The following is an 18,841-nucleotide window of genomic DNA, read 5'->3' on the forward strand; positions in this document are numbered from 1 at the left end:
ACCAGCCTTTGGCACAGAGGCCGACTGGCAGCTCTGGTTTGGGATTTGCAAGCCCTCCTGACTCCTCCCCGTGGGGACCCCGGCGCAGCTGAGGCCTGTCTTGCTTACTACCCTGTCCTGCAACTCCACTGTCCCATCTCAAGCTCACTTCGATGCTGCGCCTCCCTGCCCATTCCAGGGAAACGACTGTCGAGGAGAGAAAAGGTGTATCCTTTCTAGTTTATTTTCTCTTCGTTCATAAAAATGGCAAATTGGGCCTGGACCTCGGCGAGCCCCTCCCCTTTCTGGAACTCCGGGCTGGGACTCGACTCCAAGCTGCGGCCCCATTGTTTGTACACAGGCCCTCTCTCCCAGCCCCATCCGGAGCTGGACCGTCAGCCTCACCGTCCCGTCTTTCAACTCACACCCACAGGAGGCCCCTCCCCATCACACCGGGCCGGATCTTGAAGCTCGATTCCACCGTCCGCAGCACCAGCCCTCCTTGGTCCTGGGCCGGGTCTCAGACCAGGCTCTCACTCCCGCCAACCCAGCTCCAACTAGAACGAAGGGGCCCCGATTTAGCGGCCCAATCCCAGAGCCACAGGTCCACTCCCCGGGGCTAGCGAGCTCCCCCTGCCCCAACCCAAAGCCCTTGACCTTGAGCTCGGCCTAGAGGCATCGCCCCGCCAACCGGCCCACTCCCAGCCGGTCCCAGACCAGCGATCCACCCCACGGCAGGGCCGCCGCCCGCCCCACCCCGCGTCGTGGCCCCCGCCCCCACTAGGACTCCGCCTAACCGCCGGGTCCCTCCCGAGGGGCGCGCGGCGGGCCGGCCGGCCCCGGGTCAAGCGGCTGCGCCACCGCCGGGGCCGTCGGACGGGGTGCAGGCGGTGACCCGTTCGCGGGCCGTGGCTTCGCGGGCGCGGCTGAAGCTGCTGGGCTCCCGGCGGCCGCAGGGCATGCGGCAGAGCTGGCGGAAGCAGCGCTTGAAGTTCTCGTCGAGGAAGGCGTAGAGCACGGGGTTGAGGCTGCTGTTGGCGTAGCCGAGAGCGATGCACAGGTGCAGCGCGGCCACCACGAGTGGGTCGCGGCGGTTGATGTCCACCAGCGTCCAGACGATGACGAAGATGTGGATGGGGGCCCAGCACACCACGAAGGCGCCCACTACCACCAGCACCATGCGGGTGATGCGCCGCAGACTGCGGTCCTTCTCCTTGGAGCCCGACAGCAGGCGCACGCTGCGCAGGCGCAGCAGCATGAGGCCGTAGCACACGGTGATGACCAGGATGGGCACGACGAAGGCGAAGAGGAACACGCAGATCTTGGTCACCGTGTCCCAGTACCAGCTGGGGTTGGGGAACTGGAGCATGCACACCACTGCTCCGTCTGAGCCAGGGAACAAGGAGAGACACTGGGTGAGGGGCTGGTGGGCCTAAGGACTTTGTCTCCCTGCTCACCCACCCTTTTAGGCTTAGCCAAGCCCCGCTGCCTCCTCCTGGCCTTTTCGATTCTCCTCCCTGCAATGTCCTCCACCACTTCTGCACTTGGTGAACTCCTACTCATCCTTCAAGACCCCAGCAAACTGGCCCTAACCAAGGAGGTCTGTTTTCTATAGTCTCTCCCAGTCCCCTTATCAGCCTCTGTGCCCGTGGGGAGCAGTGATATAATGATAGAATTTAGCTCAAGCCCACTAAATGTCTATCATGATGATAACTGAAAACACTGCTCACCTTTACAAAGTAGCTCCAGTGGGGACAGTACTGCTAAGATTGACAGAGAGCACGTGTTAAGAGTAGGACTCAGGCCCTGCTAACTGTGTGATGTGGCCTGGGCAAATTGTTCACCCTCTACCAGAGTTTCCATAAAGTGGGACTAACAACAGTACCTAAACTCATAGGGTTGTTGTGAGGATCAAATGGGCCATGGTGTGGAAAGCATTTAGCACAGAATGGTTCAAACACTAAGTGCACTCACAGGGCAGAAACATGGGAGTCCAGGGGTCAGAGCTAGGACCAAGGAGGCAGATCTCACCTTCATGTCAAGAATGTTCTGACTGCCACTCTTGTCCACAGATAAGAGGGGATGGAATAAGCTCCCTTCTCCTGGAGTGTGGGCTCAGGCTGCATGAACACCTTGGGGATGTTATGGAATTCAGATACAGGGCTGAGGCTGGCCCAGGGGACTCCCAGGACCTCTTGGGATCCCGGAATCTGAGGACCCATCCAGTAGACTTGGAGCCTGAGAGCTGTGAGAAAGGGGCTGGGGTCCACAGACAGAGTGGGTCCACAAGACATCAGGCCGGCAGGACCACCAGCCACAACTGGACCCAAGGACTTTCATGGTACAGATGGCAGAAGCAGGCCGAGAGAGGAACAGCACTTGTCCAAGGTCACACAGCAAGTGGCTTATAGAACTGAGTGCCAACGGCACACACTTAGGGAGTGTGTGTATGTGTGTGAGTGTGTGTGTTTGAGAGAGAAAGCGAGTAGGGGGCGGGGGATGAAGAGGCCCATCTGGCCCAGCCCCCAGGAGGGCTGAAGTTAATGGCCTGTAAACTGAAGGCTGACAGTGAGGAATGAGGTCCAGCTGCTGAGTCAAGACAAATCACTCAGAGACTATATAAGGGCAGGGGGAGCTCTACCCTTGTGAGGGTCGAGGGTAGCCAAGAAACTCCCCACCAGGCCTGTTCCCTCTCCTACGACACTGCAAACCTTCACCCTGGCGGCAAAAAGGAGCAACAGTTATGGGGACAGGAACCCTGGGCTCTAGGCCAGATTCTCCCAGATGTCTGCTAAACAAACCACCTGACCTCTCTGATTCTCAGTTTGCTTTCAGCCCAATGGAAGCAGGCGTCCCTGCCTTGTCTATCTCACAGGCTCAGTTATTCTAATAGCTGCTATTTATTGGGCCTTGACAATAAGCCAGGCCTTGTCCTAAGTGTTTTACAATCTATCATCTCATTTAATCTTTTCAACACCCCATGACAGAGCATGGCTCAAGAGAGGTTAGTGACCAGTGTCTCTGACACCTGCTAAATTACTTTTCCCATTTATATCAAGCTGGGGTCATATAACCAGCTATCACTGGACTTCCAATATGGCTCACTGGTAATTCGCCTGCCAATGCAGGATCCCCTGGAGAAGGAAATGGCAACCTACTCCGGTATTATTGCCTAGGAAATCCCATGGACAGAGGATCCCGGCAGGACTACAGTCCATGGGATCACAAAAGAGTCAGACATGACTAAAGCAACAACTAACCAGCTATCACTAGGGAGTGATGGACCCTGCATTTCAAGTAATTGTGCTTTCTCACCACTCCCATATTCATCTGCTGGCCAGAGGCTAGTACGTGTGTGTGCTAAGTCGCTTCAGTCGTGTCTGACTCTGTGACCCCATGGACTGTAGCCTGCCAGGCTCCTCTGTCCATGGGATTCTCCAAGCAAGAATACTGGAGTGGGTTGCCATGCCCACCTCCAAGGGATCTGCCTGACCCCGAGATCAAACCCTCATATCCTGCGTTGCAGATGGATTCTTTATTCATTGAGCCACCATGGAAGCCCAGATGCCAGCACACTGTAGCCCAAACCATCATTTGGAGGCTGGATCCCTGAATGACTGTGTGGAGTAGAAGACCCTCCTCCTCTTACTCACACTGAACTGTGATGTGAGTGAGAAATAAACTTCTACTGTGTTAAGCTATGGCTGTTACAGCAGCCACCCTGACTGATACAGGTAGTTACTATACTACACTAATTGGTACAGCATTTTACTCTGAGGAAATGCGCCTGTCATTCTATGGAGGCCATTCTCTAGGCCCTGCTTTGGTCATCTGGGCCAATGGGGTGGAAGGGACTTTGGGACGGGATTGCAGATCTTATGGCCCCCACTGCTCACTGGTCACCCTTACCCCACTGGCTATCCATCCACACATCTGGCCATTCATAATCCCATTCATAAAATTTCTTTGGCCAACCACCCATATGACCACTGACCAGTCATTCATTCTCCCATCAGTCCATTACTCACATTCCCATTGGTTGATTATTCACACTCCCACTGGCCAGCCATCCACCCTTTCATTGATCAGCAACCCACACTCCATTGGTGATCCACCTACACCCACCCTGGTAAAAGGTCTACAAACCCACAGAAGCCTGTGTGCTGCCTCCTGTGGTCAGTGATCTGTACCAAGGCTCCCTTCCTCACTCACCCCGGGGGCGGGTCACAGCCATGACCATGATGGGTACACCGACACCGGAGGCCAGAACCCAGATGCAGATGTTGATCAGCTTGGCCTTGGCAGGGGTGCGGAAGTCCAGGGCCTTGACGGGGTGGCAGACGGCAATGTAGCGGTCAACGCTCATCATGGTGAGCGTGAAGATGCTGGTGAACATATTGTAGTAGTCAATGGAGAGCACGACCTTGCAGAGCAGTTCCCCAAAGGGCCATGTCTCCATCAGGTACTTGGCACTCTGGAAGGGCAGTGTGCTGGTGGCCAGGGCATCTGCCAAGGCCAGGTTGAAAATGTAGATGTTGGTGGCCGTCTTCATCTTAGTGTACCTTAAAAGGAAGTGCATATATAATTGTTCCATTTCATGGATTTCAGTTTCACATGAAACTTATGGAGAGGAATGACTGATCCAAAGTGACGGGAAAGGTCAGGGGCAGAGGTCGGACTAGAACCCTGACCTATCTGATTCAGCATCACTCCTTTCCACTATAACAGATTCAAAAGGAGATCTCCAGCAGGGAGTAATTTTAGTAGGAAGCTACTCAAGGAAAAACCCTTATCTTCTCGGGGGTTCTAAGCAATATGCTTAAAGATAAAACTTGGCTCCAGAGGAAAACAGGTTTCAGTTCTAATACTGTCTCCACTATTTATTAGCTGAGTGACTCTGGGCTAGTAACTTGACCTCTCTAAGCCCTGGTGTCCATATTGTTAAGAAAAAAAAAAGTGATACTTTTACCAACCTCATAGGGCTGTTATAAAATTTAATAACAGATGATAGAGCATTTAGCCTTGAGCTCAGAGCATGGTAAGTGCTCAGTATATGACATTTGTTATTATTCTCCATATATAAAAATGAAGCTGGGGGCTAGACCAGAGTGACATGACCCTCTGGCCTCTGCCACTGACCTGGCCTTTGGGGAATATGATCAGCCCAACTCTGAGGAAGCCGAGACAAACTGGCTGGGGCCTCAGACTGCCTGGGTGTTCTCCAGGGTTGACCAGGGCTCCCAGTCGGTGGGCCTATCCAGGCCAATTTAGCCCCAGGTGGCTGGACTCCCCCAGCTGCAGGCAAGGGAAGCAGGTGACAGAGTCACACACCTGACCCAGGGCATGAGTCCAGGTGTCCAAACCAGATGTCTGCAGCCACGCCAGGCACCCAGAGCTCGGCAGCATCCTTCCTTGGTCTACTTGCTGCCCAGCTGCCAGCCCTACAGCTGGCCTCTTGTTGGGCCAACATTTACAGTCATGACCTCTCCTGGGGAGGCCCAGGCTGGGCACCAGGTAGCCTGGAGGAGGCGAAATACACTGAAACAGACCATCCCCATGCAGCATGATCATCACAGAAACACACAGACACCAAGGCAGGGGTAAGGATACGTTCCATGATCCTGGAATGATCTGAGAAACCCAGGCATGAGCAACTCTTCAAATTTCACAGCAAGAAGAGCCCAGAGAGATTGAGGGAAAGTTTTTACTACCCTGTGGTCCAGGGACTCCAGAGGGAATTTCCAGAAGAGTCTGTGAGAAGTGCAGATTCTTAGACCGCACCCCAGGTCTTCTCAATCTTAATCTCTGGAAATCGGGCCTGGAGAATCTTCATCTTCAACCAGACACCACACACACACACACACACACACACACACACACACGTGCGCGCGCTTCTCATGGACTCTAATGCTTGAGAAACACTATGTAGCCTAAAGGGCTTCCCTGGTGGCTCAGTGGTAAAGAATACTTGTCAACGCAGGAGACATGGGTTTGATCCCTGCTTCGGGAAGTTTCCTTGGAGGAAAAAATGACAACACACTCCAATATTCTTGCCTGGGAAACCCCATGGACAGAGGAGCCTGGTGGGCTACAGTCCGTGGGGTCACTAAGAGTCGGACATGATTGAAAGACTAAGCAGCCACAATGCATCTAAAGCCCACACTGGGGAGAGGTGAGAAAGTAATCTGAGGCCACAGAGTGACGGTGGCAGACCAAGGGGAGAACTTGGCCCTCCTGGCGCCCAGATAGTGCTCTCTCCCCACTCCACCAAGGCTGGAGCCACACCACGCACCTCTGTTCTTCTGGGCCGAACCTACCTGACAGCAGCCAAGTCTGGTGCCCCCAGCATGAGCGCGCCCACTGTTTTGAATGACTGAACGAACTCACATCATCTAAGGCTGCTCCTTCACAAAGTGACTGATTTTCTTTTTTCTTTTTTGGCTAAAAAATAAAAAGGACTCTTTCATTGTCCTCCAGGGCCAGCATCTGTCTCACTTCCTCCCAAAATAGCTGTCATTTGCCCTGGGGCTGGAGAAGCAAAAAGTTTTGCTCGGAGACAGCAGAATTGCGAGTCTCGAGTCTCGGGAAGTCTGCCTTCAGCGGGTGCGGGATCACAGCTGTGTGGGAGGCGGTCCCAACCCCACAGCTGACTCGTCTAATTTCACTTCTTTTACGCAGAACAATTAGAGGCTGTTCTCTGCCTGCTATTTTGATTTGTGAAGGATCCTTCAATTCCCAGAGGGGGCTGGGATAAGGGGAGTGGGTGATGAAGCTGCTGTAGCTGGCCCAGACAGGGCTGAGGCACGGCTGACTCGGGGGATCGGTGGGGCCTAGAATAGGGAGGGGGAGGTCCACTGGCCGCCAAGCCGGGTCCTCCTTGCCTCCTCAGTGCCAGTCCTGCCACTTGACGGCTCTCAGCCCCCTAGGGACGGTGGTTTAGCCGCTAAGTCGTGTCCAACTCTTGCAACCACATGGACTGTAGCCCGCCGGGCTCCTCTGCCCATGGGATTCTCAGTCCCCTAGGAGCTCCTCAAAGTCCTCTCCACGTTCCACAGACTGGCCCCTACCACCTCTCAGGCCTCAGCTCCCAGAACCTTCCTCTTGGTGGGTGTCCCTTCTCCCCCCACCCCGGCCCCCGCCCCCTACCCCCCACCAACAGCCTCTGTGCTGTGCCTTGGCCACATCAAGCCCATCCCACCTCAGGGCCACCGGACTGCAGTTCACTCAGCCCGGAACCCTCATCCTCCAAATTTTGCATGGCTTGTTCCTTCTTCTTCTTCTTTTTTTTTTTTTTTGCGGCTGTGTTGGGTCTTAGTTGCAGCATGCAGAATCTTTATTTTTGGTTGCAGCATGAGAAGTCTTACAGCACCCGGGATCCCTGACCAGGGATGGAACCCAGGCCCCTGCACTGGCACCTCAGAGTCTTAACCACTGGACCACCAGGGAAGTCCCCCATCCCTTCACTTAATCCAGGATTCTATTCAAATATGTCCTCCTCGGAGCTGCTGCCCCAATATCTTGGTACCCTCTCTCCCCTCCATCGCCTTGTGTGCGTGCATGCTAAGTCACTCAGTCGTGTCTGACTCTTTGCGACTCCATGGACTGTAGCCTGCCAGGTTCCTCTGTCCATGGGATTTCCCAGGCAAGAATACTGGGGTGGGTTGCCATGCCCTCCTCCAGGGGATCTTCCCAACCCAGGGATCAAACCTGTGACTCCTTTACTGCTGAGCCACCAGGGAAACCCCTCTATCTCCTTACACCGATTCAGTCTTCTTTATGAAGACTGAAGTACAAACCACCGCCTGTCTTTTATCTTCTTTTCTCCCCCTTTGTCTCTCTCACCCACATAAGCTCCCTGAAGGTAGGGCATGTTGCTTATCTCGTACCCTGCCGTATCATCAGGCCTGCCAGATGAATAGCAGCTTCTCCATCAACATCTGTGGTACAGATGTCTCAGTCCAGGCCTCCTCAGCTCTCATGGGGACCATCACAGCAGCCTCCTGCCCCACCATTCATCCTCCACTTGAGTCAGGATGCTCACAGTAAAGGTGAGTCTGCTCAGGCAGATTCGACTCTATCCCTTATGATCCTTCCATGGCTCCCCATGGCCATCTGGATAAAAACCAAACTCCTCACACTGGCATTTCATCTGGGTGGCCTCCCTCCCCACTGCGCCCGCCCATCCTGTCCAATCCCATCTGTGGTTGCCTCAGACACTTGTTCATTCTAGCATGCCCTCCCTCTGAAGAGCCGGCCGCTGTGTTGGTCTGGCAGGAATCCTCCCGACTGCATACACGCAGTTCCTGCCAGTGTAATACAACGCCCTGGTGTCAGAGCACTGTAATGAAACCAGCTGCCCTTCTGCCCCACCTTGTCTCTACTTCTCAGCCCTGCTCCCCAGAGCAACCACTTCTAATGTTTTTAAGTTATTCTTCTAGTGATTATCTCCATAATTCTAAATACTATGTTTAAATGTCTATTTCTTGATGTTATCTATTTTAGACAGTAGCTGTTGAAGTTTGTATTCAGTTAAGTCAGGTTATGGGCTTCCCTGGTGCCTCAGTGGTAAAGAATCCGCCTGCCAGAGCAGGAGACGTGGGTTCGATCCCTGGGTGGGAAGATCCGCTGGAGAAGGAAATGGCGACCCAGTCCACTATTCTTGCCTGAGAAATCCCATGGACAGGGAAGCCTGGGGGGACTACAATCCATAGGGCTTTAAGAGTCGGACATGACCTAGTGACTAAACAAAATAACAAAGTCAGGGTATGCACCAGTAACAGACAATCCCAAAATCTTGATGGCTTAACACATGAAGAAGCTTTATTTCTTACCCTTGCAGAATCCATTCAGTGTCTCCAGGATATCCATATTCCATGAGGCAGTTCCAGCCTGCTTCAATCTTGTGGCTCTGCTATCTTAACCCAAGGCTGCCTTGGCCACCACAGAGGGAGAGGGGACAGACACAGTCATCTAAGCTTCAGTCTAGCTGCAACACAGCACTTTCTCTTGAAGCTGACTGTCCAGAAGTAGTTATATTGGCCTCATCCAATTGCAAGGGACTGAAAAGTAATCTTTTGTGTGTCCAGAAGGAGGGAGCACCAAGTACTGGTGAATACTACTAAGTTCCTCCTTGTTGTTTAGCTGCTGAATCGTGTCACTCTTTTGTGACCTCAAGGACTGTAGACCCCTCTGTTCATGGGATTTCCCACGCAAGAACACTGGAGTGGGTTGCCATTTCCTTCTCCAGGGCATCTTCCCCACCCAGGGATCAAACCTGAATCTCCTGCATTGCAGGTGGATTCTTTACTACTGAGCCGCCAGGGAAACCCCCACTAAGGCCCTCCACACACAATAAGAATGAACTCTCTTCATCTACCCAGCTTCCTCTCCATCCTCCCAATATAGTTCTACCACAACTTAAAATTGTTTAGTCAAGTTGATATCCAGAGTTTATTTTTTTTCCAGGGTTTACATTCATGGTTTTTAAAAAAAATTATTTATGTATATTTCTTTGGCTGTGCCAAGGTCTTAGTCGTGGCACACAGGATCTTCAGTCTTCGTCGTGGCATGTGAGTTCTTTGGTTGTGGCATATGGGATCTAGTGCCTTGACCAGGGATTGAGCCTGGGCGTGCTGTGTTGGGAGCACAGAGTCAGAGCCACCGGACCACCAGAGAAGTCCCCAGGGCTCACATTCTTATGACTTTCTGGTACTGTCCACTGCTGAGCCAAATGGTATACTATAGTTGTATTGGTTTTTTGGTACTAATTTTTGTTTTTCGTGGAGTTAAAACCTGCCTCTTTTTGAAAACTGAATATCATACATTAATGCACATATGCGGAATCTGGAAAAATGGTACAGATGAACCTATTTGCAAGGCAGGAATAGAGACACAGACATAGAGTACAGACATGTGGACACGCCGGGGGGAGGGGGGTGGGGTGAACTGGGAGATGGGGACTGACATGAATACACTACCCTGTGTGAACCAGAGAGTGGGAACCTGCTGTATAATGCAAGGAGCTCAGCTCGGCGCTCTGTGATGACCGAGATGGGTGGGGTATGGGGAGACGGGAGGGAGGGACAAGAGGGAATATAGGTGTACTCGAAGCTGGTTCACTTTGTTGTACAGCAGAAACCAATACAACGTTGTAAAACAACTGTATCTCAATAAAAAAACAACTGCTTCTTTTTTAAATTTGCTTACTTCTGTGTACACATTGATAAATCTCTTCAAACACTCCAGCAGACCCACAAAAAGCCTTTTCCGTGCACTCACATAATCTATCAAGTTCCTTTTGCTTTTCTAGTGAATCCACTTCCCGGAGCTTCCCTCCTCCTCTCTCAATCTGGAACTGGTTGCTTTTCAGAGCGCTGAACACCTGTCCTCCTGTGTTAGAGCCCCTGTTTCCTGGCTTACAAGTCTTGTTTATCATGGGTTATGCCCTTGTTTTGGTGGAGCACATCCTCTAGTCACTTCCTAAAGAAAGGGTACATAGGAAGGAAAAAATTTACACCCTGGCAAGCCAGCAAATGTCTTTCTTCTATTCTCACGTCTGATTTCTTTGACTCTACATAAAATAGTGGATTGGAAATCATTTCCATCAGAAAATTGATGGCATGGCTCCCTCATCTTCTAGTTTCCAGTGGTGCCACTGAGGTGTCTGAAACCATTTTAATTTCTGATGTTTTGTCTGTAGTCTATTCTTCCCGCCTCTGAAACTTTTAGGAGCTTCTCTCTCTCTCTCTTTTTAAAATTTAATTCCTTTTAACGCTGTAGGCCACACCGCGTGGCATGGGGGAATCTTAGTTCCCTGACCAGGGATCGAACCTCAGGGTTCCCTGCATTGGGAGCACATCTGGATCACCGGGGAAGTCCTAGGACCTTCTCTTTACTCCTAGATTTCTGACATTTGTGATGATATGCCGTAAGACAGCTCTTTTTCATTTTTATTGGGCCCTCTCAGTCCAAAGGTTCATGCCCTTCAGTATAAAACGTCCCCTCATCAGTTCTTCAGTCCTTTCCTCCCCTCTGCTTTCTCTGGAATCCCTGGACAATCCGGTAGTCAGATATTGGGCCTCCTAGATTGACTGTCTCCTTTTCTTCTTTTTTATTTGCTGTCTTTGCAGTACATCTTCTGGGAATTTTCATTACCTCTCAACCTTTCTATTGACTTTTTTAAAACGTTATTTTGTCTCTCATTTTTATTTCCCAGTGCCTCTTTTTCTCTTATTATTCCTTTTTATATAGCATTTATAGCATCTTATTTCAAGAACGTAATATCTTCTCTTTTGTCTCTGAGGATACTGACAATTTTTGTCTTGTATTTTTTTCTGCTCTCTGCATGGTCTATCTGCTTCACACATTTTTGTTTATTTGTCTGCTTTGGCCTCCCTCTGTTATCCCGGAGACTTGGATATCTGGTGATATGTGATCAAAGGTTGCCCTTTTCTTTTTAGTGTTTGTTTATGTGGCTGTGTCACGTCTTAGTTGTAGAATGCGGGATCCTCAATCTTCGTTGCAGTATGCCAGCTCTTTAGATGCAGCATGTGGAGTTTAGTTCTCTGACCAGGGTTTGAATCTGGGCCCCCTGCATTGGGAGTGTGAAGTCTTAGCCACCGGACCACCAGGGAAGTCCCTAAAGGTTGGCATTTGAGTGAAGCACTAATTAATTAATTGACAACATTGGGGGCTGGGGAGTGGCTGTCAACTGGTGTGCTTCATTCTAGGTGGACTGAATGGAGATCTGGCTTTTATTCTAGGAACACTTAAATATCAATGACTGTAGCTCCCTTCTTTGGGGGCTTCAGAAAAGAATCCTGCCATTTCCTCCCTGGAGAGCACACTTCTGGCTGTCAGGATTCTGGTAGCAGAGCTACCCCTGGTAGCAGAAGGGGTCTGGAAAGCCATTTTTGTTTCCTTTGGTATCTCGCTGTGACCCTTCCTGTGTCTGCAGCTGCAAATTCAGTCCCCCTAGGTTACCTTCTCCAAGGAAAACACCCTCCTGCAGAGTGGAGGGGCGGCCACCTGGCTGTGCAGGGTACAAGGGATGGGAAACTAAGGGTCTCACTGTTCTGTCTATAGGTAATTGATTCCCTACCCCTGTTTTCAGCCCCACATCTCACCCTTGCTCGGCCTGTTCCTCCTGTTCAAATTGCTTTTCATCACCCAAATAGGTGTTGCCATCCCTTAACCTGAGACCTAAGAGGTGAAGCGATTTGCCAAGGTCACGTGGCCATGAAACGGCAGGGCTGGTACTTAAATCAGGAAGTCTAGTGCCAACAGCTGGTAATGACTTTGCTGTTCTGCCCCTCAGTGCTTGCTACCTTCCTCCTCCACTTCCTTCCTCCCCCACATTCCTTGAAAAAGTCAAAGAATGTGAGCTTATTATTATAAGCTGAAGTTTGTTCACTCATCCAACAGGTATCAGTGGAGCAGCTGGTACGTGCTGGCACTGAGGAAGGGCTACAGGAGTGAAGATGGCAGTCTGACTTCTTGAAACTTATGATCTTAGGGAGGGGGCAGACACTGAACAAACTGCTGCACTTCTTAAGCAGGGGAGTGATGGGGTTTGACTTATGTGTGGTTTTCAAAAGGTCATCCTGACGACCGTGTGGGGGCTGGTTGGAGGGCAGAGCAAAAGTGGTTGAGAAAACGGACTTCTAGGAAGATAAATTTTATCTCCCCACATCTCAAAATCCTACTGTTGGTTTCTCATTCTTTTTTTTTTCTATTTCAAAAAGTTGTAGATATGACATTGGACCCTTATATCATACCTGATTTAAAAATTGACTCAAAATGGATGAAAGACCTAGATGTAAGAACTAAAACTATAAAACTCTTAGAAGAAAACAGGGGGAAAGTTTCATGACACTAGATTTGGCAACAAAATCTGGGACACGATACCAAAAGCAACAAATTAAAAAATAGATAAACTGGACTACATCAAAATTCAAAGCTTTTATGCATCAAAGGACATGATCAACAGAGTGAAAAGGCCACCCACAGAATGGGAGAAAATATTTGCAAATCACATATCTGACAAGGGGTTAATATCCAGAATATTTAAAGAATTCCTACAACTCAACAATAAAAAAGCAAACAACCAGCTTTAAAATATGGCTAAAGGACTCAAACAGACATTTCTCTGAAGATATACAAAGGACCAATAAGCTCATGAAGAGATGATCAACATCATTAATCATTAGAGAAATGCAAATCAAAACCACAATGAGATACCACTTCATACCTATTAGAATGGCTACTATCAAAAATCAAAACAAAACCAGAGAGTAACAAGTGCTGATGAAGATGTGAAGAAATTGGAGTCCTTGTGCCCTATTGGCGGGGATGTAAAATGGTACAGCCACTGTGAAAAATAGCATGGTGATTCCTCAAAAAATTGAAAACAGAATTGCCATATAATCCAACAATTCCACTTTTGGGTATATACCCAAAAGAATTAGAAGCAGCGTTGTTATGGAAATAAAAACGAAAATAAACAAATAGGAGCTAATTAAATTTAAAAGTTTTTGCACAGCAAAGGAAACCATAAACAAAATGAAAAGACAATACTCAGAATGGGAGAAAATAATTGCAAATGAAGCAACTGACAAAGGATTAGTCTCCAAAATATACAAGCAGCTCAGGCAGCTCAATGTTAGAAAAAAACAACCCAATCAAAAAATGGGCAGAAGACCTGAACAGACATTTCTCCAAAGAAGACATACAGATGACTAAAAAAAAAAAAAAATGCTAAACATCGCTTATTATTAGAGAAATGCAAATCAAAACTACAGTGAGGTATCACCTCACATGGGTCAGAATGGCCATCATCAAAAAATCTACAAACAATAAATGCTGGAGAGGATGTGGAGAAAAGGGAAGGAACCCTCTTGCATTGTTGGTGGGAACATAAGTTGATATAGCCACTATGGGAAACAATATGGAGATTTCTTTAAAAACAGGAATAAAGCTACCATGTAATGAGCAATACCACTACTGGCCATATACCCTGAGAAAACCATTCTAAAAGACACGTGTACCCCAGTGTTCACTGCAGCACTATTTACAATAGCCAGGACATGGAAGCAATCTAGATGTCCATTATAGAGGAATGGATAAAGAAGTTGTGTACATATATATTATGGAATATTTCTCAGCCATAAAAAGGAATGCATTTGAGTCAGTTCTAGTGAGGTGGATGAAGCTGGAGCCTGTTTTACAGATTGAAGTAAGTCAGGAAGAGAAAAATATCATATATGAACACATATACATGGAATCTAGGAAAATGGTACTGATGAAGCTATTTGTAGGACAGAAATAGACATGCAGACAGAGAGGACAGAGTTGTGGACACAGCGGGGGAAGGAAAGGGTGGGATGAACTGAGAGAGCAGCACTGAAACATATACATTACCAAGTGTAAATAGACAGCCTGTGGGAATTTGCTGTATGACCCAGGGAGCTCGGCCTGGGGCTCTGTGACAACCTACAGAGGAGTGGGATGGGGTGGGAGGTGGGAGAGGGGTTCAAGACGGAAGGTACATATGTATACCTGTATGGCAGAAACCAACATGACATTGTAAAGCAATTATCTTCCAATTAAAAATAAATTCTAAAAAAAGACAAAAAAAAAAAAAAGCAGGGTCATGAAGAGTAATCGGTACACGCATGCTCATAGTAGCATCATCCACGACAGCCGGAGGTACCCACAGATGAATGAATGGATAAACAAAACGTGGTCTATACATACAATGGAACATCATCAAGCCTTAAGAAGAGAGGAAATTCTGACACATGCTCCAACATAGAGGAACCCTGAGGACGTGCACCAAGTGAAATAAGCTAGTCACAAGAAGACAAAGACCTCTGTGAGTCCACTCATAGGAGGTACTGAGAGTAGTCAGATTCACAGAGGCAGAAAGTAGAATGGTGCTTTCCAGGGACGGAAGCAAGAGAGAATTGAGGGGTTATTATTTAATGGGTACAAAGTGTCAGTTTGGGAAGATGAAAAAGAGTTCTAGAGATGGATGCTGGTGATGGCTGCATGACAATGTGAATATACGTGACGTCAGTGAACCGTGCACTTAAGAATGGTTAAATTTTATGTGTATTTTACTGCAATAAATAAGTTGTGGCTAATCAAGTGCTCTCACTGTGCCTGTTTTCTGAGCTAGAGAGTCTGATGAGGAAGTTCTTTAGTGCCATTCAGATCCTAGCTCCTCAACACACTTAGCTGTGTGATCTTGAATAAATTACTTCACCTCTCTGAAGCCGTTTCCTCATTGGTAATTTCAGAGTAATCACGCTTTTGGAGCCAACACAAGCAAAAGCCTCTAGCTTACTAGCCAGCACAGAGGTAAGAATTAGCAGCCTTTAAGGGTTTATTTTCCCTGATATTTTTATGCTTATTTTTCTCATAGAATTCAATCCTCTCTGAATTGGGCCCAACCCTGGGGATGAACTCTATTGACTCTGAGATGCCTTGGGAAACTCATTGCTTTTCTTTTTTTCTAGGTCAAAATCCCCTTTAGCGCATCTTGAATTACACAGCTGCTAGGGAATTTCCTCCCAACCATCCTTCTCAGGGGCTTCCTTGGTGGTTCAGTGGTAAAGAATCTGCCTGCCAATGCAGGAGACGTGAGTTCGATCCCTGGGTGGGGAAGATCCCTGGAGAAGGAAATGGCAACCCACTCCAGTGTTCTTGCCTGGGAAACCTCATGGACAGAGTAGCCTGGTGGGCTACAGTGCATGGGGTCACAAGAGTCAGATACGACTGACTAAACAACAACAACAATCCTTCTCAGACCTCAGGGAGGCTTCCCTTATAGGAAGCACCGAGTGCCTGACCATGTTGATTTCAGAGCCCTAAACCCATTCCACCATCTGTCAGACAAGCCCCGTTCCCCCCCGGCCCCAGGCAGGGAAGAACAGGCACCACCTCTATCCATTTCCCTTTAACTTGATACAGACTGGCCTTGCTCAGTGTCTAACGCACAGCCAGGGCCACAGGAAATCCACACACGCTCCTGGGTCTCTGGAGAGCTGGGCTTCTTGATGACAAGTAAGCTCCTGGTAAGAATTTCCTTCCCCAGGGAAACCCAGAGCGGTTGGTTAGACTGATTGACATCTTAATGCCCAGTGCCCAGAAGAACACTAAAACATTCCCTCCTATGTACAAGGCCCCAAGGGGACAGGTCTGACAGCTTTGGGTGGCTCATTTTTTTTTTTTTAAAGCAATATTCTCTAAGTGTCTTTTCTCTCCTGTACCAGTGAAAGTGAAAGTCACTCAGTCATACCCGACTCTTTGTGACCCCATGGACTATACAGTCCACAGAATTCTGCAGGCCAGAATACTGGAGTGGGTAGCCTTTCCCTTCTTCAGGGGATCTTCCCAACCCAGGGATCAAACTCAGGTCTCCCGCATTGCAGGTGGATTCTTTACCAGCTGAGCCACCAGGGAAGCCCAAGAATCCTGGAGTGGATAGCCTATCCCTTCTCCAGGGGATCTTCCCGACCCAGGAATCAACTGAGCTATCAAGGAAGCCCGTATGTACCAGGCAGTATGCCAAATGCACTGAATGCATGATTTCATTTCAACCTCTTTGCAACCCTGAGTGTTAAGACCTAGCTTATCACACATCAACCATGGCAGAGGGGCCAAGTCTGGAGGCAGGGACCAAAGGGAGGGAACTGGTCCAGAGGTGGGCTGGTTCCAGAGCCTTCACCTGCCCTCACACATTCCTCAACTCTGCTATGATCTGGAGTTTGGAGACCACCTGTTCACGGTCCAGGTAGGGTAGGGGAGAGAGACTTATACACCTCAGAACAATGGCACAGATGTCATGATGGGGCCCGGTGGGGCAAGGAAGAGAGGTCAGTTCAGAACAATATGTCCACTTCTGGTCACAAGGGTGGCAGCCAGAATTTGTGGCATTACAGCTGCATCCCAGGTTTTTCTCAGGCATGATTTTAGGTACTTCTTACACCTGTGCTTCGTTTTATTCTTTAATAGATAATAAGCATTTGTTGGACACTGACTCTGTGCCAGGCACTGGGAAAGCATTTTACATCATTTAATTTTCCCAGTACCCTATGGGGTGGATAGGATTTATCATTCCTGATTTATGGGGAGCAATAAAGGAACTTGCCCAAGGATGCAGAGGCAGAAAGAGGCGGAGCAGAGATTCCACCCCTGTGGGCATCTCCAAGTCCCTGGTGCCTTCCTCTGGACTTCCATTTCAGCTTCTCCCCTGCAAACCCAGAGTGCGCACCCTTCACATACTCTCTTTGACAAGGAAAACATTAAGTCCCAAAGGCATGGCATTGTCTCGGTCACCACTAAGCCTGGGACTTCCCAGCTCCAAGCAGGTGCTCAAAGCACATCTGTTGAATGAATGAATGTCACTGCATCTGTCCGCCACACTAGACAGGGCAGCCTTCAGGCAGGAACCGTGTCATAAACATAGCATTTACTGGGGGATTCCCGGAGGACGGAGGGTCAGCACCCTGATCCTTGGAAGTAACCAACCACAGACCCAAGAGCTCTGAGATAGACCACGGTGCTCCCTTCATCCCTTCTCTCCTCCACCCAGGCCAACCCAGGGTCCCTGAAGGACATCCGGGCCTGACCCTACCTGCCCTGAATCTGCAGTGACTCAGCTATGCCTTGGCAAAAGGAAATCTTGTCAGATCATTTACCGAAAGGAGCAAATTTGTTTTTATCTGAGCTGAGGGCTATTTTCTTTTACCTCTCATACATAAGAGCTCACGGGGCAAGAGACCTAAAAACAATAACAGCAACAAAGTAAGGGCACCAATCCGGCTGATCGACCTTACGGCACCTTAGGAACCAAATCAAACAAAATGCTTCAGCCTAGATCAAAGCTCACTGGGTCCCAAACAGCATGGACTGTTGGGAGTATTCAGAGTTAATTTTCTTCCCCAGTGCTTTGTCAGATCTCAGAAATAACAGCTGCTCACTATAGAAGGTCCAAATAATACAGAATCATTTCATAAAGAAAATTTAAAAACCATCAGTAGGACAGACTATCATTGACAGATAACAGGCAAATATACAGGCCCTGTTTTAAATAAATGGGATCTGGCTCTAATACTATTATATAACCTGTTTCTTTCTTCTCAAAAATATGCTGTAATCATCTTTCCATATCCACAGACACAAATTAATATAATTTGGGGGGACTGATTGTTATTCTAATCCAGAGGTCAACAGACTTTCTCTGTAAAGAGCCAAAAAGTAATTATTTTAGGCTCGATAGGCCCCTTAATGGAGAAGGCAATGGCCACCCACTCCAGTACTCTTGCCCGGAAAATCCCATGGACGGAGGAGCCTGGTGGGCTGCAGTCCATGGGGTCGCAAAGAGTGGGACACGACTGAGGGACTTCCCTTTCACTTTTCACTTTCATGCATTGGAGAAGGAAATGGCAACCCACTCCAGTGTTCTTGCCTGGAGAATCCCAGGGACGGGGGAGCCTGGTGGGCTGCCATCTATCGGGCTGCACAGAGTCGGACACGACTGAAGTGACTTAGCAGGCCCCTTAAGGTCTCTGATGCATATTCTTCTGCTTTTTGTTTAACGTGTTTGTTTGTGTGTTTCGGGGTGTTTTTTTTTTTTTTTTTTTGCCTCAGGGCTTGTGGAGGTCTTAGTTTCCTGAACAAGGACTGAACTCCAGCCCTTAAGAGTAAAAGTGTGGAGTCCTAACAACTAGACTACCAGGGAATTCCTGTTGGGTCGCAAAGAGTCGGACACGACTGAGCGACTGAACTGAACTGAAAAGTGTAAAAAAAAAACATTTTTAGCTCAAGGACTATACAAGAACAGACTACAAGCTGGAGC

General features: G+C 48.8%; 1 protein-coding gene across 1 annotated transcript in view; it reads right to left on the reverse strand.

Annotated features, from left to right (window-relative positions):
* Positions 1-207: 207 nt before the first annotated feature.
* Positions 208-18,841, reverse strand: part of OPRD1 (opioid receptor delta 1) — a 40,707-nt gene continuing 22,073 nt past the window's right edge. The window contains exons 2-3 of the mRNA XM_061390695.1: positions 4,192-4,541; positions 208-1,365 (exon numbers count right to left, since the gene is read on the reverse strand). Of these exons, the coding sequence (XP_061246679.1) occupies positions 824-1,365; positions 4,192-4,541 (892 nt within the window). The 3' untranslated portion in view covers positions 208-823. The remainder of the gene's footprint in view (positions 1,366-4,191; positions 4,542-18,841) is intronic.

The sequence above is a fragment of the Bos javanicus genome, chromosome 2, assembly GCF_032452875.1.
Source record: "Bos javanicus breed banteng chromosome 2, ARS-OSU_banteng_1.0, whole genome shotgun sequence".
Taxonomy (NCBI): Eukaryota; Metazoa; Chordata; class Mammalia; order Artiodactyla; family Bovidae; genus Bos; species Bos javanicus.